This window comes from Malaya genurostris, chromosome 2 (assembly GCF_030247185.1).
Source record: "Malaya genurostris strain Urasoe2022 chromosome 2, Malgen_1.1, whole genome shotgun sequence".
NCBI lineage: Eukaryota > Metazoa > Arthropoda > Insecta > Diptera > Culicidae > Malaya > Malaya genurostris.
Window position 1 is genome coordinate 310,532,734 of NC_080571.1, and position 23,970 is coordinate 310,556,703.

Here is a 23,970-nt window from a genome sequence, read left to right on the forward strand (position 1 = left end):
CCTACTCGAGGCTATAACCCTTGGAAGTAAGCATGGACTCGACGGTGGGGGCAACATCGAAGGATTTGATTTCTTTCCCCGCTACCTTCATCATCGATGAAATGGAGCAGGGATTTGTTTGCTCTCTTGTTGATATGGATATCTTCGTAGGTAAACGATGAAGATAAATCCGAAGGGTTTTCTTATGAATATGCTTAATACGAAACGATGCAGAAGCTAACGCTATCGATACCAAGAGAAACAACAATTGTGAACTTAGTAGTAACATTTGCGATGCCTCACAGCTCGCGTAGGGATATTTCCAATCTCAATTCCTCAAGAATTGCTTGGAATCTGGCACTTACTAGTTAGTTATTTACTTCAAAGCCAATCAATGGACTACGTAGTTCTGTTCCATTTCAGTTATTATGTAAATTTAGTCTGCATGCCTGAATCCACCCTGCTGCTGATTCTGCTAGGGTAAAATAATTTCACACTACCTGCACAAAAAACATGACAGCAATAGAAAGAACAGTCAGTTTTCCATGAAAACAACCCCATTGTACAAAAAAAGTTTTACTTCTGATTTTGAAGCGTGTTGGTCGAACATACAGTAAATCATACCGACAGTAGAATCTGTGATAAAAAAATAGCACACCACTATTTAACAGCTGAATTGGCTAAAACCGCTGTAACCACGCTGCCCGATAAATCGAATGTGGTTCCATTGATAGCGTTGCTGAGGCAAAGTAATCTCCTGTAGTCGCGATAGACAATGGAACACCGTGGTGCAAAACAATATACCAAGCCATTCCGCAGTTAGCCGTCAGCGGACAGGACCAAAAAAATGAGCGTTTTTATATCTTTTTTATTGATTTTATTTATGATTCTGTACAACTATTATGAGAGCCTTTGATTCTACTGCCAGCAGTCCTTGGCTGGGACTAACCACAAACCGGAAACGAATGGCTCTGTTTATTGCAGTTGCTCTCAACACCAAACCTTTTCGGGCGATTTGTGCTACGAGTTTCCGTGTTTGGAGTATTCGTAGTTAACGATATGCTTTCAATGTTAGACACTGATCAACAAAACGAGTTTTCCAAATGTTCTAGATAGACGAGACTGTAATCATCATCATAACTCTTCTCAATTTGATAATGAAAGTAGGTAAAATGTACCCAACAATTTAACAGATTTCAAGGTTGAAAAAATATTCTCGCTGACTTCCATGAATCAACCGATCAGGTATTGACTTTTTCGGTTCCATTACTCCGATTGAAAATGGGAACGGTAAAAACGTCAGTCGAATGATATATGCTTTCCGATGGGCTACAGCCAACGGTTCGTTCGCCCTGATTTTCGTGGAAGCTTTTCTTTGTTCTGCGAAATTTCCCAATCTTTCTACGTATTAATTTCAATTTATCTCTCACCAGGTGGAATGCAGTCGATACGTATTGAGATGCATCCGGCGACACAGTACTTTGTAATATGCCTAATTTCAGGTACAAATTTGTCCTTCCAGAACCAGCGAAGCCCTGTTGGCATTCTTCATTGGAACTGTTTCTGATGCTGAATATGGTAATCGTTTCGGAATTGGGAACCATATTGAAATCAGGATAAAGATATGGCTCATTATTCCAAATAAATTGTAATACAAAAAAAAAGCTCGTCACTGATACACAATTTGTTGCTTGAGATTGAATATGACGAAAACTCGTTGATTGAAATAAAATTTACTGAATCCCTTTTTGACCGACTATTGCAAAATTATTTATCATTATCACATCATTTATAATGTATTGACTCATAACAATTGACAGTTACGTCTGGAGCTCTGCTTCGTTATTGGAAAGACACAAATCTCCACATAACCCACCTTTGAGTCATTTTATTCTGAATAAAATTACGTATGTGTTAATAATAAAAATTCATGAGTGATTCATAGTATTGGGTCCAGTGCCGTCAAATTTCATTTAATTGCATTCAATTGAAATTGACTCAATACATACACCGCTCACTGATATACTGAATGGATATCATTGCACCGTCAATTAAAACTCAGTTGATCCTTTCACGACCATAAGATTTCCAGGACGAAATATGTCAGTACATCACAATATTTGAGCTATTTTGGGTATAAAGTAAGATAATATCACTAGAAAAACATATCAGGGTGCAAAAGTTTCCTATAATTTCATGGGAAATATTTTTCCCTATGATCCTCAGAAATAAATAAATGAAGAGTTTGGTTTATTTTATCGTAATTTAATATATTGCTTTAATTGCTTTAGTTATCAGAATAATTTTTTTATGCGATATTCACCTAACCAGAGACCATTTTTGTAGAAACAGAAAATGAAAATTATAGAATGATAGCACTTAAGGGAGTGCAAGGATGTGAATATATATAGAACGGAAAAGGAGAGACGTGACAGAGGTTCGGATAGTAAATGGTAAAAGACCTTTATCACTACTTGCCGACATACCAGAGACTTGGGCGATTCGCATTGTTCATATGCCTAAGTCCGACTCCTCTGGTAGAAGGTGAAAGTTAAGTTACTAAAAGATTTCTACTTGCTTAAATGACCCTCTGTCACGTCTCACCTTTCCGTTCTATACATATTCACATCCTTGCTCTCCCTTGAGTACTATCATTCTATAATTTTCATTTTCTGTTTCTACAAAAATGGTCTCTGGTTAGGTGAATATCGCATAAAAAGAAAAAAGAAATATTGACTACTATACTTAGTCGTTAAAAAAAAGAAAGAGTATCAGAATAATTAAATAAATAGTTAGTTATGGTATTCTACGAAACGATTTCGTGTACTTGTTTAGCACAAGTGGACGTTGCATATTATACATTTATTATGTGTTTTATTTTCTCTGCGTTGTTTTGCACAAACTTTTTTAGCTCAATAAAGATTGACAGTTCTTCTAGAAACACATTTGTCGCCTTGGAAATAAGTTTTTTTAATATTAAGTAAAAAAACATCGATTTAATAATAATTGAAGAATCGATAAGGATTTTTATAGAAGGGAAAAATATTTCAATTGACTGAGAGAGCGCCTATCAAATGAGCTCCTGGTGAATATTAAGTTGTTCCAAGATAATAAATGAACGGTAAACTCAGTCAATCACAGAATGTACTTCAATTTATTACTTTCTCTTCCAATCTTCATTTCTAATACTTTGGAATACATCTCAATGCATACCAAACAATCGAAAATTATTCATTCACACTTTCTGGAGATAACTGTGAACTCAAATGGAAACCGTCACCTTTTGTTTATTGTACCGGTCGGAATAATTTTCTGTCATCGCGCTGACGTTCATGCCTATTCATTCGAACTTGTTCACTTTCGGCGACTGAAACAGAGAAACAGGTGGATTCCTTCGCTCTTGAAACGGAGCAAGCGAAACTTCAAATGATAAGCATGGTTATTCATTTGACGATGAATCCAGTGGATCTCATTTGATTATGACCACAAAAGTCAATTGAATGATTTGGAATTTCACTGACAGTGAAAGGTCAGAAATTTCATTTTCATCAAAATAAGTTCATTCGAAAAAGGAATTTTACCGCACTGATTGGTTCTGGAAGTAAGTTTCCAACGTTTTATGTAAGTTGGAGCCAATAGTCGTTTCTGGATATAATTTTCTATCGTATTCGGGTATTTTTTTCGAAGTAAATCATGCTAATTTTTGAGTCAAATAAATGTCGCTTTTAAGTGGCAGTGGTTCTGATAGTTTAAAATTGCTGATTTTGACGTAGATATTTGAGGTGCCAATAAGAGGGACTGGTCGTATCGTACACAACTAATTCGCTTGGAGTCCATTGCAAGAAAAAACAATCTGTTTTGGTCCGTATTATGATGTCTTTTTCATGAGATTTTGAGAAATCGACATAATTTCCATTGGATTGGAATATTTGAATTATCAGTTTGAACTTATACTGTGTTTTTAAATTTTTAGTTCCTCTTTATGCAAATCCATTCTTGCTGAATAAAAAGACAAGGAAAATGGTATTATTTCTTCACCAGTACTTCTGAGATAGCGCTTAAAAACAATAAAACGCTCTCATCAACGAAACAATCATATGTAACCTATATACAACAAGAAACACCAACTACAGCTAACAACGAACTTAGCGACTAGACAAGCAGCAGCAATAAGACAGAAAACCCCCACAACGACGTTTCCACCACCAACAACTGTGACGCCGATTCAATGGACGATGGCGTGAACAGTGAACCATTGTTTTCCATGGCTATCAAGATTGAAGGGTTCGGTCCTAATCAAATCATGATGATTATTCATGATTTCATGCTCAAAGTGATCCAAACAATTAGCAATGTATTACTTGCTGACTGTATCTAATCAAAGTCATAAGAATTACCTTTGTTCGAATTAAATGAATAGAAACGGCAAGACGATTTTTTTGTTTTTTTTTGGGTTCGTTTCGCGCGGTTTTTTATGCAGTTCGTTTTAGTGGATTCAAAAATATCCGTGAAAACAAATGTATACTTTAAACAATATGGTTGAAGAAAAACGATTAAAAAACACAGTATTTTAAGCGCTGTTCTTTCAAAACCTCAAATGTTGGTCATGATATAGATAAATTGGTTTCAAATTGATCAGATATAAATTTCTCTTTGCATTTCATTATTTTGCTATACGAACACATTTCATGCGGTAGTTAACGTCAATAAATACCAAAAATTATTAGAAACGGATTGACGGATTTTTGAATTAGTTGAGTTTTCAAAATAACTATTAAATTAGTTCAAATTTAGAATTTACTTCGCATAAAAAAAAATTCTTGTTCTTAGAGAATGTGTTTAGTTGGCAAATGTCCTGGACACAAACCAGCAATATTTCAATCCAACAACAAATTCTCATTGACAACTAGTTTTGTGATTGAAATCAGAAAATTTGACTCTATCTATCTGTCACCATCATTGCTCATCAAGACAGCACAAAGAAAACAGAAATGAAATTGGTTTTATTAACAAGTTTATTAGCCAAAAACTCATGAGAAGTGTCAAAGCAAAACAATCTATTAAAAAACTAAAAAGGACAGTCTTGTTGAAACCGCTTGCAAATTGTTTTGATGTTTCTCGGATGTGTTACGATATATCCATACATAAATTTCTAAACCGATTTGTAAAAATGGCCTAAACTCTTAGTGGAAAGTGTATCTATTCAGAATTTGTGCACATTCGAAGCGATTGTGCGTAATCATGTTTTTACGCGTAACAGTGAAGTGAGTTTCGAATGTTGCACTCTAATTGCATATGTCAAACGAAGTTCGTTGTATTTTCCATCCTTCAGGGCTACGTCGTCCGATGTACTACTTGTATTCGGTTTTGGTTTTCCGAGTGCTCAAAGTTTTCAGTGTGAGAGTCGTCCTGAAATTATACCCAGGAATGTAAGAATCGTTACGCTTAAATTCCTGAAAAATAACTCCAAATAGTTCATAGTACGAGGATTTTTATTCATGCTGTGTGTTCATAGCACAAAAAAATGCATTTTTCTGTCAAAATCACTACTCATTTTGCAAACTTAAGATTTGCCCCTATAGATGAGAGTAACCCTTCGATTGTTTGACTACTTTGTTTAAATCGAATGCCGCCACTTAGCTTAATACGAACGCAACGCTTTCAAAAGAACCAAGGGTTCTTTCGAAATACTTAAGTTTCAGAATAAATTTTCTGATTGAACACTTTTGCCCCTACTTAGTTTGCCTAAGTTCTGTAATGTTCAAGTGATTTCTTTTGTTTAGTCCAATCGAAAATTGCACAAGAATGTCATTGTTCCTTTGACAAGTTAGAAAAATGGGACCTAAATTTAGACGATTTCAAAATGAGCCAGTAGATTCAAAGTAGACTTATGATTTCCCATTTTTATCCATCTACTTTTTGTGCCTGCATTGAGGAACGAATATTTTATTTGCGGAGTGCAACTGAAGTAAATGCAATACACGGACAGAATTCTGACTTTTAAAATTAAAAAAATAAATAATGACTTTTACGAAATTGTATGTTTTCATGCCATAAGAATAGTACTGGTATCAGGCACAATTTTGTCATATCTTGCTGCAATTATGCGTAGCACTTTTTGCAATGTTGGGCATAGCTTCCGGCTTACTTCGGTTGTGGCTGTCGACGTTTTGATGTATAGTATATTTTAAGGCGTAATGTTCCCAAATTTGGTTTAAATAAATAGCATTGATGTACGACTTCAAAATTTCTTCAATTTGTGGATATATTTTTTTCTATGATTATCTTTAATATCTTTAATATATGGGGCATTCCACGCAAAATCAGCCACCCAAAAATTTTTTTTTTCATCTTACTATTTTTTTTCGGTAAAGAACTCGAAAATATTCGACACGTATTTTTTTATTTCAATATGGTACGTGAAATTTTCGAGACAGTTTTTGGTTGCGCGATTATTATTTTGCACGATATTTTGCGAAAAAAATATGTAAAAAAATCTAATTTTATCATTCCATATAAGAAAAATATGTTAAATACGTATAGAAGAATAATCATAGAAATTGATACAGATTGTGATAAATATCATCTCTGTGTGAGAAATCGAACGAAGCCAAAAAAGGTTATTTCTCACGAGAATAATAATTTATCACCATTGAATTCTACAATATCACGTCTCTACATACTTTAAGTGTGTATATAAACGTCACGATCCTTGATCAGTGCATCCGTTTGATGACAAATTTGTTTGTTTCAGTTTTGTGTCTTGAAATCATGATCGTTTCAAAAATAGTCGCGTAACCTTTTTGTGTCATAATTTAGAACGTTAATAACTCGGTCATTTGTTGAAGGATTGTTATAATTTAACAACCAATCGATTCGGAAACTTTGAACTTAAACATGTATGACGACGTCTTTTCAGTATTTCAATAGCATACTATTGAAAAATTGGTTGGAATCGACCTATGTTTTCATCAACCAATCCCAGTTGTACAAAATGACGTCAACTTCTTGTTCGGCATAGGAGGCTTTGCGTCATGCATAAAAAAACACCGTATCGTTATGCGTAGTATGAAGAGAAATCTATAAATATAGGCTGCACAATATTTCTTTGCCTAGTTGATGTTTGATTGTGAATGAAACAAGTAGCTTGTCCAGTGAGCGGATGACTGGATTGTATATGCGTTCGCTCGTTGAATTGTCGCTTATGCATTATATGTTGGTGAAATTTCCTGCTGTCTGTGCAACACCGTGTTCGCTTGAGTATCTTATATATCATCTAGCTATTGAAGAACCGAATCAGCGTGGTTACCGATTCTTTTGAAATATCCCATGTATTTAGCAAATTTTTTGTCGATTAAGCCATTCAAAATGCCTTACTCTTCGCTACACGAGGCTGGGTGTCAATTTAAAACATGCAAAACTAATCGCGTAACATTTTTCTGTCATAATTTTGAACGCTTATAACTCAGTCATTTTTTGATGGATTTATATAATTCAACAAACGATTCGGAAACATTTAACTTAAACTTATGAGACAACGTCATTTGAATATTTCAATTGCATACCATTGAAAAATTGGTTTGAATTGAGTATTTTATTTTGGTTCTCTGGTAACTGTTAGGACAATTTAGAATTATCGGCGATAGATTTTTCGGATCTAATTTGCAGTGCTTGTTCCTCGATTATTTGTTAATGGAATTTCTTAATTTAAATGATTTCAAAGTTTCAATATTGTAAGCTTAAAAATGTTTTAATTTGTCAACGGATCGGTTTGCATACTTAAATCTCCATTCCCATACGAACAAAACGTGACAATGTGACTGAACAAGTTGTTGTCCCACCAGAAATTAAACGCTTCAAAAGATTCAAAATTAATTTGTGAAACTTATCTAAAAGCGGTCTCCTCGGTTTAGTAGTATAATTGAGTTCCACAGGCTCACATATACAGTACAATTAGATGCAATATCATATAGTATTAAAGATAAACTCAAGGTAAGTTTACCTGCGATTTTACATGTATCATTCGAATATGAACCCTCGTAGAATTTGGTTAACCGCCAGTTTCAGTTCAATTATTATTTGCTTCAAAACAATAATAATTACTAATAATAGTTTTAATAACATCAAGTTACAATATGAACAAAATTCCAGAATTTTGTTGCGTATTCATTCCGTATATTCCTAATATGCCAAAGCGAAAATCAATGTAAGTAACTAAATATTTTATGCGGACTGTTTCACATGTTTTCTTCCTCATATTGTTGCCTTATTATTTACCGACACTTTCCGAAGATTATCGACGATTTTGAAGGATTAATAAAATTACACCATTACTGAGATTACTGGTACAACATTCATTGGATCGATTAACTGTTTATAAAATTAATAAGTCCACCCATCCACCCATAAATCTTATCATCTTTATTTTTGTATTTATTATGAAGACCCTAGAAACGTTTCATTTTTAATGTTATTGTGCTCGGTCGTGTCTTGAATACAACCCTCTAATTTTTTTTGTCGGTTCCAGCTGTTGAAATGGTATTCTAACGCTAGATAAATTCAAATATATATAAAAATATAATACGATGTACCTAAAATCAAGCAATATTTTGAGTTTTTTTCTACTAAAAAGTTCATTTTCATCGTGTATGATGGGAATTATATCTGTCGGTGAATTGATAAACACATCGATATTTAACAGAATTAAATAAACAGCATAAACTGCTGATGTCTGGATGAATATGACATGCTTCATTCCATTATTCTATCTCAATTTAATGGATCCCTGTGATCACTTGATTCGTTCTGAGTGAAAGTAACATTCTGCATCTAATTCATTTTCGATCATGATCAATTTTGTTGAAAAAGGCAAAGTTTCTTATGATAACAAACATTTTGATTATGAATAATAGGCATGATTTATTGAGAAAAGGAAGGGATCTGTTTCGTGGTTTTGAAATCACAGTAGCGGTTTCGGATTTCTTAAAAATTTGATTAATATTCCATTACAATTAGATGTCCAATTGATATCCATTGATAATTCGATATCCAAATTCGAAATTTTATTATTGTTCCCCATCACACCAACGTTCTAAGGAATCTTGAATTTATTTGGAATTAATAATAAAGTTCCATAAAGTATCTCACAAATTGACGTAGATCCATTGAATCCAGTTAAAGCAATTATTCCTACCGCGTAGGTTTTCCTTCGATAAGTTGAAATAGCTGCGATGTAGCAGAGAGAGAGATAAAAAAAAACGTAATATCTCATCCGTGCCAAATTAAAATTACAGAAACGTCGCACAGATGACGGAAACAGAAAGCGGCGATATAGGTCTGCGTAGTGACCAAAGATGCTGTGTAATTCTATACTGTATCCTCCCACCGCCGGGTAGACCTCGACAAGAGAGGCGACTCCACGGTTAACAGTGACTGCGGTACGCTTCGTTTGCTCCGTTTCTAGGTTATATTATGGTCGGATTAGCTTACGATGATATCAAACCAGGCCGACTACGCGGAAGCAAACGAATGATGATGTATTATACGGTTGTTCCTAGTCGTCCTTAGCCTTAGCCTTAGCCTCAGCCAACGGCAGCCGATAGTGATCCGGGTGATGCAATGAAATTTTTTCCGAATTGCTTCCAAACATTCGATATCGCAGCCTCCAAATTGAAGAATAATTCTGAGCTCCGAATCATTTCGGCGCACACGAATGTGACTGGGGAATCATCCTGTGTATAGCATGATGCCGGCGGAAAAAAATATTTGGAGCATGACGGCAATTGTGAGAATTGTTGGCTGGTTTGGATAACAAAGACCCGGGTTATGAATGGGATTGAAATTTTTTTTTTGGACTGCAGTGAGGTTAGGATTGGAATAAGTGAAATTGTTGTACAAATCGTAACACGGCACACACACACACAAAAACAAAAAGATGATGAAGACTTTTCGGAGTTATGCCTATCCAGAGGAAATGAAACATTTGGTTGGACTGGGAAGAGGCGATTCAGGTTGGATGCGAGGCGGGAAATGATGGAATAAATTGCAATATGTCGAAAAGTAAACATAACCTATACATTACATGATTACACTAGGAGTGATGAAACTACGATACGAACATGTTTCGTTGAGAGTACGAATGTTTTGAAAATAGTGAATGTGAAATAAAACTTTTATTTCTTAACAACAATCCAAATCATGATGAAAGCACGCAGGTATTTCCAACTCATTGTTGTTCGGTCAAGTCAAACTAGTCTGGTCACTTCTCATCTATTTCGTCATTACATTCCTATTGGAATATATAGAAGTCATTGGAATTGATTTGCTTATAATAAATATTCCACCATGAAAATATGTGAACATATTTGCTACGAGTGAACTGTGCTTCGATTTCAAAGTCATTTTACACGTAATGTACGCTACATGCCACGGTTCAATTTCCTGCCCAAGATACTGCGCCAAAGAGATCGGAACGAAATGATCCGGAAACATTCCAATCAATCAGTTTCGAATCTCCGAATATTTCATTTCAGGATTTCCGTTTCATGGGTGCAGAGGTGGGGCGGGGTCTTCCACGAGCTATAATTTATTGCCCTCGCCGGGAACAATAGTCCCGTGCGGTGCGGTGCGATACGATGAGCGTTGCACTTTTTTTCCGGGCTACCGAGTCGGCAATGAACAGTAAATGCGCGCAAGGGTTGCGTTTCTAGTGCCACACTGTAAGAGCATGTGTTTCATAAATCATGTAATTTATGGGTGGCTATATTTTTATTATGCGTTTGATGGGAAATTATGGTTCTCGAAAATCATCAAGGACAATTCTAGCAAACCGGCAAAACCGGCCTGACAAAACCTAGCTAAAACAGAGCTCTTTACCGGAATGAACCCTGGTTTAGGGGGGTGGTTTAGTTTACACGTCAGATCGAGAATAAAAATATGATGAGATTCGTGACTTTGATTTAGCCAGCTTGTGCATCGTGTATCATGGTGAAAGTCTGTTTTTCATGTGCGCACGGTGTCATGGCGGGCTTGTTGTCGGTTATAGTTTATGGTGCTGATACTCAGCAGTGCTTTTTCTAACCAAAGGGAAAATCTGATTTTGTTCGGATGTTCGTTGGGGTTTAGGGTTACGACATTTGGATGAATAATAAACTAAATAGGACATGAGATAAGGGACCACGTGAAAGTTACTTTCGGATGATGAGCTATGCGATGATGCTTGATTTATGAAGTATGAAAATTTAGTTTGCTTTTTCGGACATGATAGTACTTACGTGCACTCGTACTCGTTCCATAGATCCACACATTCGAACGGATCCGGGCAGATGACATTCGCGCACGGTTTGTTGGACGGACAGTTTCTATCGAGGTTACGAGCCATCGTGGCCTGACCCCACTGTGTGCCATTCATAGCAGGTGGGAGCGGTAAATGTTTGCCTTCCAGTCTGTTATGATTACAGCGATGAAAATAAAACGATTTCAGCGAGCTGCCTGAGAAAATTGCTATCACTTTTACTAGCTTACCTGATATCATCCAGACAACTTTTCTGGTAGTCAGCATAAACTTCGAACGTCCTGACGCCCGTGTATTCGGCCTTACCACCAGCGTAAACTCCTTCCTGTTTGTCCACCAGCAGCCATTGATGGCCATCAAAAGTGAATGTTTCGTTGTACCTTCGACCTTCGCCGCCGTCCAGTTCCAGTGTTGCCGCCGAACCGTGTCGATTTACCCGCACAACATGCCACTGCCCATCGTCAACACCGATCGCATTCAGCCAGATGTCCTTCTCTTCCGTTCGCAGAGAATTCAAATTGTAACGGAACCGAAGTCGAGCGTCCTTGATTTCCAAAATTCCATACTCGCGATTATGCTGATCACTTACTCGGAACAACTCACCATGCTGTTCCCGGGTTCTGAATCGCAGCTGGATCTGTGTGCTGAATCGATCCGGTTCAAAGCTAAGTGCGTATTTGACATAGCTCTGCTGTTTGAAGGTAGTCGGAATCGTTGGAATATTACAAGCCGGTCCCGTCCAACCGGGCCTACACTGACACCGGGCTTCGGTAAAACTTCCAACGCAGTTTCCATGTTCCCAACAGCGCGACGTTTGTTCACTCTGGCTACAGACTTCCTCCGTCTGTGGACAGCCTGCCACACTGTTCCTAGACAATCCCGGATGCGCCAAGTCATACAGTTTACTGTTGTGTATCAAATTCTTGATACAACCATCGAAGCCCTTTCCCATCGGCATATAGTTCCATCTGTAATGCGTCGGATCAAATTGTTCTCGGTAGAATCCTCCTACTTGGAGTGGTGCATTCACATTCAAGTACTCATTGAACGGTGGAATTGTGCCCCTTGCCTGACAGGATGAATCGTCAAACTCTGGCGACGAGCCGTCTTCCATTTCGGACACCTCGGCCGATTTGCAGTAATCCACAACCATCCGAACGTTTTCGGTATCCCAGAAGATATCCAACCGATGCCATTCGCCATCGTCCAGACTCTTCTTCGTTTTGACCCTCAGCTCCAGTGTACCGGAACCGAAGTCAATCAGCAGTCTTGGATAACCTCTCTCCAATTCGACGGAAATAAAATCGGACACGAGCACTTCATCCCGCTCCGGAGGAACAATTGGTCCGTTGTACAGCAACAAGCCATCGGATTTGCGTGTAATGAACTCAAAAGTTAAATGGGAATCATCACACATATCTAGCGGAGGATACCACGCCCATCCGTTGCCCCGGAAACTTCTAGTGGTCTGTTGGCAACGTGGCCCCGTGTAACCCGTCGGGCAGGAGCATGACAATCCATACCGAGTTTCCGAACAACGGCCACCGTTGTAGCAAGGTGACGATCGGCACGATTCCGCCTTACTGAAGTTCCTCGCACCGCACGTACATTCCGCAATCACATCAACTCTCACTCCTACCAGCGATGTCTTGTTGGCGTTTACCATGTACGGTAACGAGCTAATGTCCAGTGTATTTGTACACGAACCCTCGCACATCTGATTCTCGTATAAACATTCGTCAATTCCAACCATCGTTATGTTTATACCAACGTCCTTCTCGATCTCCTCCCGGTGCATCAGCACTATTCCGTTCAACCTCACCGGTTTATAGTAGGGTGATCCGTGAGCCGAAAACCGAACATCCGTTAGAGGAGGATGCTTTCTTCTCAGTTGAACACTAAACACGTCTACATTTTCCCGATCGGTATTCAACAAATCCGCCAATTTATCCTTGAACCGATCCAACTTACTCCTTGACAAACTCTGTGTTCGGTAGTTCCACACCCGTATGAAGTCCTCGTCCGTAATACCAGCTATCCGGATTGAGCCACTGTTTGTGACTGCATCATGAGGGATTTCCCGTACCGTTACGGTTACGTTGGCCGGTACATCAGCTTGTGTGTGTTTCCGGTCGTATACTTTGAACCGCAAATGGTAGCGACCATCTTTCGTTCCAGTTCGCATCGTAATCATGCCGGTGTCTTCATCCAGCTTGAACCGTGGGTGTTCGTGGTTCGTTTCCCAGTGGAACTTTTTATCCGGTAGATCCCAATCGTCCAGATCGTACACATACACTCGACCTATCTGCGTATCCGGTGCTTGTCCTAGGTAATTGTACACGAAGATTTCCTTCGACCCGGGTTGCATTTTATTGTCATTAACATCACCGATTACAACTGTCAGGGTACTGGTCCCGGTCATCGCCGGATTCCCATGATCTTTAATCACAATTGGAATTAGATATTCTTTCTGCTGTTCGCGATCGAAAGATCTCAATGAAGATACAATAGCCATTCCATCACCGTTGGCACCTTTCTGATCTTGTTCGACCTTGAACGAAGCTCGAATGATATCGTCCGCTCCGGGATCCAACCGGAACTGGAATGGAGGACCGTTGCTTTTGGAGCGATCGTCATCATCGGTAGCCAGAATTTCTACTACCTTCCGTGGTGGTACATGTTCCGGTAGGACGGGCCGATAATCTTTCAAAAATTTAGGAGGATTGTCATTGATGTCCTGCACGATCACTGTCAAAGTAGCGGTAGCAGTTTTTGGCGGAATTCCATCATCGATTGCCAAAATCTTCACCTGATGCCGAGGAGTCACTTCCCGATCCAGCTGTCTTTGAATTGTCACGGTACCCTCCTGGTTGATCGAGAATTGCCGCTGCCTGTCGGATGATCTATCGATTGCATACGAAACTTTGCTTTTGCCACCCTGATCGGGATCAGTTGCCTTGAATGTTTCCAAAGTTTTTCCAACGTCGGCATTTTCGTAAACGGAAACTTCAATGTTGGGCCGTTCGAACTGAGGTTTGTTGTCATTAATGTCCCGTAGTTTTACCACCACCCACGAGTACGCCACGTGATATTTGTCGTTGTCGTTATCCTCACCCTTATCGTTGACCTGTATCCGGAAGCGGAACCCATTGCTTTGCAGTTGATCTTCGTAATCCAACGGTTGGACAATCTTCAAACTGCCCGTTCCATCATTGTTCCGAACCATGGTGAACTTATCCGCTCCGTAGCCACTGTTGTCAATCACCTTGTACTGGAATTTATTCGTTTCATCCTCATCGTGAACTGTCACGGTAAGAATCGGCATTTCCGGCAGGTTGGTACCATCCGTTTCGTCCACTTCCGTGAACCATTCATCCTTCGTAAACTGAGGCGGCATATCGTTTATATCCTTGACGCGTATAGAGGCCGTCCCGGTTCCTTTGAGCCCCCCTCCATCCATCGCTACAACCTGTATGGAGTAATCCGGAGTTCGCTCCCGATCCAAACAACATACGGCCGTTTTGATTACACCGGTGTCAGCTTCAATTTCGAAAATCGGTGATCCCGTTTCCTCTTCAATGACATTCTTTTCGATCGAATATATCAGCTTCGCGTTCGTGCCTGTCAAATTTTGATAATCCCAGTAACAAAAACAACTCTGAAACGTCGTTAATCTTAACCAAACTCACCTTCGTTGGGATCGTCGTAGTCTACCGCCGTCATCGTCATCACCACCATGCCGGCAGTACCGTTTTCGGTGACATTTCCAAAGTACACACCTTGCGGGAAGATCGGTGCATTGTCGTTGATGTCCTTGAGGTTGACTTGTACGTCCGCATAGCCGACCAGACCTTCGCCACCCTCGTCCTGGGCAAACACGGTGAAGCGCCACTGAGGCCGCCCGTTCGGTTGATCTCTATCCAGTGGCTGTAGAAAAAAAAAAAAAAAGATGATTCAACGATGATTTACTCCGAAGTGCTCGACATGGAAATTGCTTTCGGTGAGAGAATGAAAAATTTTATCGCTGCGAAACGCTTTTACTTGCAAGTTAAGTGCTGTTTCACACTAAGCGCATAATTGCTTGTCAAGCTTCAATGTTCTGCGAACGCTTCGGGCTCATAAAGAATCAAATCAAGCCGGATAGAACGGGAACAAAATCCTCCTTTCGCTTCGACAGTCATCCTATAAGCACTAATTGGATGCTGAAGAGGCTGATGATAAGGCGTTTTTATTTCTCTCCTGGAGTTTGCTTCGCATCTTCTACACTAGATTATAATTGAATCGCATAACTTCACAGCGATGGGACATCAAAGAATTCACTGCATAGCGAGCATGTTTCTGTTCATCAAAGGATTTTTTCACTCGTGAGTTTTGCTGTTGTAATCGTAGGAAAACATCATCGAATCAATGGAATGCGTTCCGATCGGATCGCTGAGTTGGAAAAAAGTAGTTTCTATATGTCTTAAACGTATGTTGAACAACTTCATATCGTATTAAAGTCTGACATTTGTGTCAAAACCAGGATTGAAAAGAACGGAGTTCGACAAACTATTATCTATTTTGTCTATCTCTTATTCTCATTATCGAAGCATTATTCGCTTGTCAATTTCTGAACCATATTTGATTTATTTTTAAATTGTTTGAAATAAACTTTTTTAACGTAAACTTTACGTCTGCTCAGCGGTTCAAATTAAGCTGCTCAAATTGCACTGACAAGTCTAAGAAAAAAAAAGCAATATTTTTATTCAAAACTTGTTTCAAAAACCAACACACTGACGTTAATGGGACCCGTTTTTTTTAAATCAGATAGTTACTGTTGAATCAATCTTTAGTCATTTTCAAGAGTTCTTGATGAAAATTAGCACTGGTAAATGATTCTACAGGTCAAACGCTATAAATTTACTCAAAGTACTCTTTCTCCTAGGAGAAGCCTTTCTTGAAATATTTAGACAAGAGAGCTCAGATTTATGTTTAGTTGCACCCTTTTTCTTATGTGTAGCTCGGAAACAATTATTTGTACAAAAATGGTTGCGAAAAAGAAGTTCTATGAAATTTATTGAGCATCGTATAAAAAAAACGTCTCTTCAAAACCTTTTCTGGACAATTTTATTTCAATCCTGAAGCCATGGTATTTTTACATTCATTTTGTTGAATTTGACCTTCTGTTTCAACAGACTGACAAACAGCTTAACTGACCCGGTGCTACGATCCAACTGACGCTAGGAATCCTTCTGGACCGGGGCTCGAACATACGGCAGCTGATTTGTTAGACCAACGCCCTGTGCATTGAATCGTCAACCCGGAACAAAATTTCAATCATTAACCTTGCATCCTTATAACCACATAAAAGTGCAGAAATTACGGCCGAAAGAGTTTAAGCATTATTCTCAGTTCTAAGTTCCGGATGAAAAAATATTAATTTAAATATAAAAAGTCATACATTTTCTAAAGAGAAGCTATTTTCGAAATATCTAGAAGTGAAATTCAAAGAACTGCATTTCTCATAAAGACTGTCCCAGAAAGTATGAACGCAACCAAAAACCGCTGCAATTTCGCAATGATTCAGAATTTGTCAATTTTTATGTGTGAGTCCTGTTGTTTACGCTCTTCTCTAATCACTTGTGCAGTTGTTTATTCATTTTCATTAGTTTGTTTCGAAATGCGTGGACTTTCAGCAGAACAACGTCAAAAAATTGTGTACAAATTGTGCACAGAACGCGGACTGTCACTGAGAAAGATTGCAAAAATGGAAGGAGTAAGTGAAAAAGCCGTGCGAAATGCAATCAGGAAGTTCGGTGAGGATAACACCTTTGAGGATAAACCGAAAACGGGTCGAAAAAAAGGTCCTGCTAACCCTTAGTAGGATAAACGTATAGGGGAAAGTCTTATAAAGCGCCCCTGCTAGTCAAAATGCCCCCTTTCCTTTCTTAAGCATTGAAGACTTTTCTGAACCAAAGTTTTATCACTAACACTATCTTTTGGTAGGATCTTTCTGCTATGCAAGTTTGGTTGTTGTCGTTTGCAGGAAAGTAAGAAAAAACTAAAAATTTCATTTGGCAGCTTTTCGATGTAAGGTTTTACTTCGACTAAATAGATGTTTTATCCGCCATTTTTCTGACATACTGATTATCTCAAAACAATAACTTTATGGACATTTGAAGAAGCATAATGCATCATTGTTGTGGGATAAAATGTCTTTTGTTGTGTGTCATACTACTGATTTGTTGTAAGACATATTTTACGGCTGCTGGGGCATTATGTCTGAGGCGAGCGAAAAAAACTAAGAATGTGGCCGTTTTGGAAAATGTGTTTGTATCTATCAATTCTCATCTTTTCTATTGGAGTCATTGAAAATTATGTTCCTCATCCGTATTGCAATGAAATACTTACATTCTCGAGGAAAATGTATCAATACACTTGGAAATATCTAAATTTTTTCTTAAGGGGGGCATATTATAACACTTTACCCTACTGAAGGCGTTCGAGCAAAAGAAGGAGGTTTCAGTTCGGCATGTGGCCAAAAAAGTGGGCACTTCGAAGTCAAAACACTGCTATTCACGGTCGATGCGGGATGGAAGCGACGCAACGAGTGTGCATTGACGGAAACTACCTGCATACAGCTTTGTGAAACAACACTGCTTGTCATATAACCGAACATTTTCCGTCTCCTTACAGTTAGCACTTACAGTCCATAGCAATCGCAAAAAGTTCGTATTCCATATCACCTTAGTTCGAAACCGGATTCTTTCCGCGGCGGTAGTGTTGTGGAGATTGCATCTTTTTTCTTGCTTGCGACTAATATGGAGATTGCATACAATCTTTTTTTTTGCTTGCGAGTAATATCACCTAAATGTATGTTATCCCGGACCTTTTATGGCTGTTCTATTTTTAGCTTATGCTCGTGACGTGTAATTTCGAGAAAATCATATTAAGTTTTCAATGTGCTTCCACTGAGAGCAAAACTAGTTTTCAGTTTGATGTCACACAGCATTTTTTGTTGCTTTCGATTTTGATCTTTTAACCGTTAAAACGACCAAAACGATAGCAAATTAAGTAATCGATATATACGAACAGCACAACATCAAATTGAGTTTTCTTTTCAATCTCACACTCTACTCGGGTACCAATTTTGGACAGGTAATAGAAAAAGAAGCTGATGAAGTGTCCACAGGCCAAAAAGCTGCATGTCTAGTAATACGATAAATTTAAATTTAACTGACCCATCGGAGTCTTGTCCGCTTTCGACGTCAAAGTCCTCGACATCCTCGCGCCAATATGTGACGACATGTGCCAAAAAAAGTGGGTGGGTAATGTCACAGACATAACTGGAGGACGTGAATACGAATAAAACTGACATGTTTCTTTCTCACTTCCGGATACAATTAAATAACACGGAACAAATACAGTTTTGTAGATTTAGATACTAGTAGAAATAAACTTCTCAAAATCCTTTGGAAATATTTTAGTGGCTCTAAGAAACCGCTTTGAGTAATTTCAAGAACTTATATATAAATCTGGGGCACGCTCCGAGTTCTGCTGCAAATTTTCGGAATCAAGATCAAATACTCAGGTCATAAATTTAGTGCTAGAAGTAAGGAACTGAAGTTATTTTTAGAATTTCCAAATTGCGTTATAGAACTAAATTCTGAACTTGAATTCCAAGTCTTAATATAGGAACTGAATTCAGTTCCAGAAATCATGTTCACAATTTAGTTCCAACATGTAGGTTCTGAATTCTGGAAATGAATGCTGAAACTAAATTGATGAATTAGATTCTAAAACTTAATTCCGAAATTAAACTCTGGTTTTGAATTCAGTTTTTAAATGAAGGTTCAGTGTTCAGTTTAGTTTCAGAATCCAGATCTAAAATTCATATCATGAATTCTGAAAAATCCTTAATCATATCTCTGGATTTGAATCCCTGAATGAGGAACTAAATTTGAAACCATTTTCAAAATCCAGAATTAGTATTCAGTTCTAGAGTCAGAATTTTGAATTCTAAACCTGTAATCTGGAACTAAATTTTGAAATAGGAGTATGACACTAAATTCGGAACTTAAAATTAATTTCAGAATTCAGGAGATTGGTTCTTGAATTCAACTAAAAATTCAGTTCTTTGCTACTGCTGGTTTACTGCTAGCCAAAACGTCCGAATGCAAAGAAGAGCACCTTCTGAGCATTTGAGGTTTTTACCACCTCAATATTACTGATGTTGATGGAAGAACCTCAGCACGACATCCAGTTCCGTCTAAGGTACTAGAAAAAATGAACAATCCTCGGTCAAGATTTACCTATTACACTCAACCAGTAGAACATCGGAACTGATATGTGCCTGACTACCTCAAAACCGTCGTCCTGGTGCGAAAAAGGCAAGCAAACGGGATGAGTTTTTCTCGTTGTTTCCAAAAGTTTGAGAAAACATAGATTTTGAGTTATTTATGATTATTTTACACTGTTAAAAATTTAATCACAAATTCCTGATTATATTTCTGATAGCATGGAGAAAAAATATGTTGTTGCGTTAAGTATAACAAGAGATATTCACGATCAAAAACTTATCACTCTCCCAAAGGATAAATTTTGAAAAGGCGCCCCATAGTAAAGTAAGTCGTATTCACGACAAAATGAATTTGTGCTCCGGAAAAAATTCACTTCCAAAACCTGCTTAAGAAGTTTTTGAGTCGCAGTGAAAGTTTTCTTGAGTTTAACTCGAAATTTGATTGGATATCGCTACTCTATCGATAGTAACATTTTCGCTACTTGAATAACCTAACCAAGCACCAAATCAGTCTTTACGCGCAAGACGATATGAACTAGTAGGGTAAAGTGTTATGATATGCCTCCCTTAAGAAAACATTGAGATATTTCTAAATGTACTGATATATTTTCTTCGAGAATGTATGTATTTCTTTGCCATACGTCTGAGGAACATAATTTTCAATGGCATAATGCCCCAGCAACCGTATAATATGCCTTACAACAAATCAGTGGTATGCCCCACAACAATGATGCAATATGCCCCTTGAAATGTCGGTATAGAAGAAAAGCAGGTAAAGAAGATATTCTTTGCATCAGAAATCAATTGCTTAATGAATTAATTACAATTGGAAACCAAACATTTTTGATCCTCCCAAAGCTACTACTAACAATATTTCAATTCGAGGCATACTGTTGAATCGAAGGTGGGACATAACGTTTGTTGAGTGACTGTTATGAGAAAGTTCGTTCTCTAGACTTATATACTGTAACGGGTGGCAACTGAAATTTTGGAATTTTTTCGAGGCCTGTATGTTCAACAACAAACGAGCTCAGAAAGAACCAAGAGTGTGTATGTGTTAGCTCTCTTTCTCCTCTTTCTGCTAGTATTTTCTGTTCTGTTCATGCTTGCTCAGTTTTGCTCAAAATGCCTTGGAAACAAGAAGTATTTCACGAGCGCATTGTATAGTTCTACGAACTGCACAGAAATCTCGGCAAATAGTATACGGTACAAAATTTTAAAAGCAAAAATGTTGCGGTTTCGACAGTTTACAATATCCTAAGATGCCCAACAACTGCTCGTAAGAAGGTAGTGGGAGACCAGCCAAAGTTATGGACACAATAGGACTTCTCTATCTCGTGCCTTCAACAACAAGGATTCAACAAGGATATACTGACGCACAGATTTCAACGCTGAATTCCCAATGCTGGTTGATTAAAAAATTTTCCGGAAAAAGTTTTGTTTTGGACGACGAAAGTTACTTCCCTCTTTCGAAGACGCAGATTTGAACAGAAAGTGATGCTGTACATTGTCATTTCCGAGAAAGGCATTTCTAAGCCATGGTTCAAGCCATCTGGGTTGGCAATCAATCAAGATGTGTACCAGAACGAATGTTTGTAGAAAATTTTGATCCCGTTTCTTCAAAAACATCATGCTGATGGACAATACGTGTTTTGGCTGGATAAAGCGTCATCGCATTGCGCCAAAAAACACAATCGTTCCTGAATACCCATTCGATCCCATTTGTACCCAAAAACTAGCACAACCCGATAAATCTACCTCAGTGTCGCCTAATCGAAGATTTCTTCGGGGTTTTGAGCTCCTTGGTGTACAAAAATAACTGGAGAGCCACGAATTGCTAACAGTTGCTTGGTAGAATCAAGAGATGAATTCGCAAAGTTGACATGAAGGTCGTACAACGCTCCTGTTCCGACATCAAACGGAAGCTTTGCCGAACATCCGATTACGGACCGTTTTCAAATGTTCACTAAAAACAATGAACAATATATCTTTAATTTCAATAAATCAGATCTTCTCCAAGTATGTTTGTCTTTTTTTGACAGCTTGGGAAAGAAATTCCAAAATTTTTGTTGCCAACCGTCAAATAGAGACATTAGCACTGCTGAAAGTTAATTACTAAGTAGCAACCGAGCAGCATTAGACGTTTTATATGGTTAAAATGCTTGTTTAGTCGAAGCAAAACCTTACATTGAAAAGTTGCCTAATAATATTTTCAGTTTTTTCATATTTTCCTGCAAAAGACAGCTCCCAAACTTGCATAGCAAAAAGATCTTAGGGAAAGGTACTGTTAGTGATAAAACTTTTGTGTAGAAAAGTCTTGAACACTTAAAAAAGGAAGGGGGGCGTTTTAGCCAGGAGCGGTGCTTTATAATACTTTCCCCTAGCTGTTGCTAGCAAACTGCGAAATGTCGCGTTTTTCAAGAGTTTTTTTAGTGTGTATTGAAAAATGCTGAAAGTTTGAAAAATGTTTAAAATGCGGCTCTTAAATCTTACAAAACTCGGAGACCTTCCAGCCACCAAAAGTTCCACAATTACTGAAAATATCCACTTTCTTCCGATTTTGGAAAAACGCAAACGTACGTGAAACCTTGGAAAACCTTCAAATTATTGGACAACGAGCCACATGATCAAATTTGTTATGATTTCTGTTTAGCTCCAAGGAGTCTTCCTTAGAAAAAAGAAAGCATCATTTCTGTTCCTTATACTACTTGCACTCAATCTTAACCCTAATTGATGAGTATACTGTAAGAATGAACTCCTACAACTCAAATGACGACAGCTTGTCTAATAATTAGTTGGATGATTGAACGGTCAACTTTATCCGATTAATTTCGTTCATCTCGGAGCCATCCCTGCCTCTTCAGATGCTTTTAGGAGCAGATAGTTTTCCATCATCCGCAGCCTTCAAGTTGCTGAGGATGTGGCGAAAATGGTAAGACAACGAAATCGCTGAAGAAAAATTGCTCAAGTTTCATGTTTTATGATGCAGTTTCGCTCTTTCGTCAGATTTGAATCATCGCAGAATGCACAGCTAAACGCTTTATGCGCTTCTTCATTTACCGCTGGTGGAGATAATGTGCCCCCAAATTAAGTTGAACTCATTACAGAAGCAGAGCCCAGTGAATTACGAAGCATCGATGAATTAAGTCGGCTTCAGCTTTTCAAAAATGTGTTACTCACCTTAAGCACGAAGATTTCTCCGGTGGTTCGATTGATGTCGAACTTGCTGTTCGCTGGATTATCCGGATCGATACCTTGACCGGTAAGGAAGTAAACGATGTTCTGCAGTCGATCCTTGTCTCCATCAGTAGCCGTCACCTGTGTTGGACCAATCCAATATTCCGAGGTCGTTTCCCGTGTTTGCGAGCGTGTGGATAAAAGAATAGAATAACTCGATTAGTGTCACATACAATTGATCGCCTCGTAATGGGGCCATGTACCCTCAAAAAAGCATTCGTGACGTGAAAGCACTAGCACGCTTGCCGCCCGCTTGCCTATCTTACTATGAGTTGCCGTAAAAAGTGGATATTTCATTTCGGTGCAAGGTCGGAATGTGTGAAGGGAATGGAAATTAATCTTGAAATTAAATTTTCCTGTTATCACACACGATGCAGCCCGCCTGATGGCGGTCGTCAGCCAGTTACTCTTGGATTGTGAGTAAGTTGAGTACGTGACTCCAGCGGACGGCAAGAAGAAGGCAAGCATACTTTTACACTACACGTTGTAACAAATAGAAGGACATAACTCGAGATACCCGTTGAAAATAGCATGCATTAGTGAAACCTGGATAACACAGCTGAAATAAACTCTAGGTTCAAAGGGTGCAGGATTATACTGAATGGGTAAAGTGCAACGTATGGTCATGCGAAGAAATTAATCATAAACGTGAGGTCTAATCACTGAAATGTGGTTGGGAGCACACTTTGCAAGAGGTTTAAGCATGCATCCGGATCTAACACGAGCAGCATATGTGGACGGGATAAAGGGTTAGGATGTTTTGAGAAATGGATGCTGCCATGGAAGTAAGTTTGCTCAAACCGCGAATTTCTTTGATAGGGATCACAGTAGCATTAGATGATGATGATGAATACAACGGCACCATAAAATATTAATTAAATAGAGTAAGTGAAGCAATTATCCGGAGAAGTATCAGATTTATTAATTGATTATATGGTTTACATTTGATGGACTGCTTTGTTCTCGACTCTGATCGCAGTATATCCAACTGAATCTATGAAGTATAAAAATTTGTTGGAAATGCTGTGTAAAATTAAATTAATTACTACTTAAATGCTAGTCTGCAAACAGAACTCACTATCCATAATTTCCAAGAAGCATCGTTCCAGAATCACCAGGCATTCAACAATTTTATCATACTTTTTTTCGCATTAATCTCGTTTCTCGACATGTCTTAAATCAA

The 23,970-nt window shown here is 38.2% G+C and overlaps 1 protein-coding gene across 1 annotated transcript in view; it reads right to left on the reverse strand.

Moving 5' to 3' along the window:
- LOC131431099 (neural-cadherin) overlaps positions 1-23,970 on the reverse strand; it is a 126,609-nt gene that overhangs the window by 35,668 nt on the left and 66,971 nt on the right. The window contains exons 5-8 of the mRNA XM_058596597.1: positions 22,731-22,868; positions 14,962-15,199; positions 11,503-14,893; positions 11,253-11,423 (exon numbers count right to left, since the gene is read on the reverse strand). Coding sequence (XP_058452580.1) covers positions 11,253-11,423; positions 11,503-14,893; positions 14,962-15,199; positions 22,731-22,868 — 3,938 coding nt within the window. The remainder of the gene's footprint in view (positions 1-11,252; positions 11,424-11,502; positions 14,894-14,961; positions 15,200-22,730; positions 22,869-23,970) is intronic.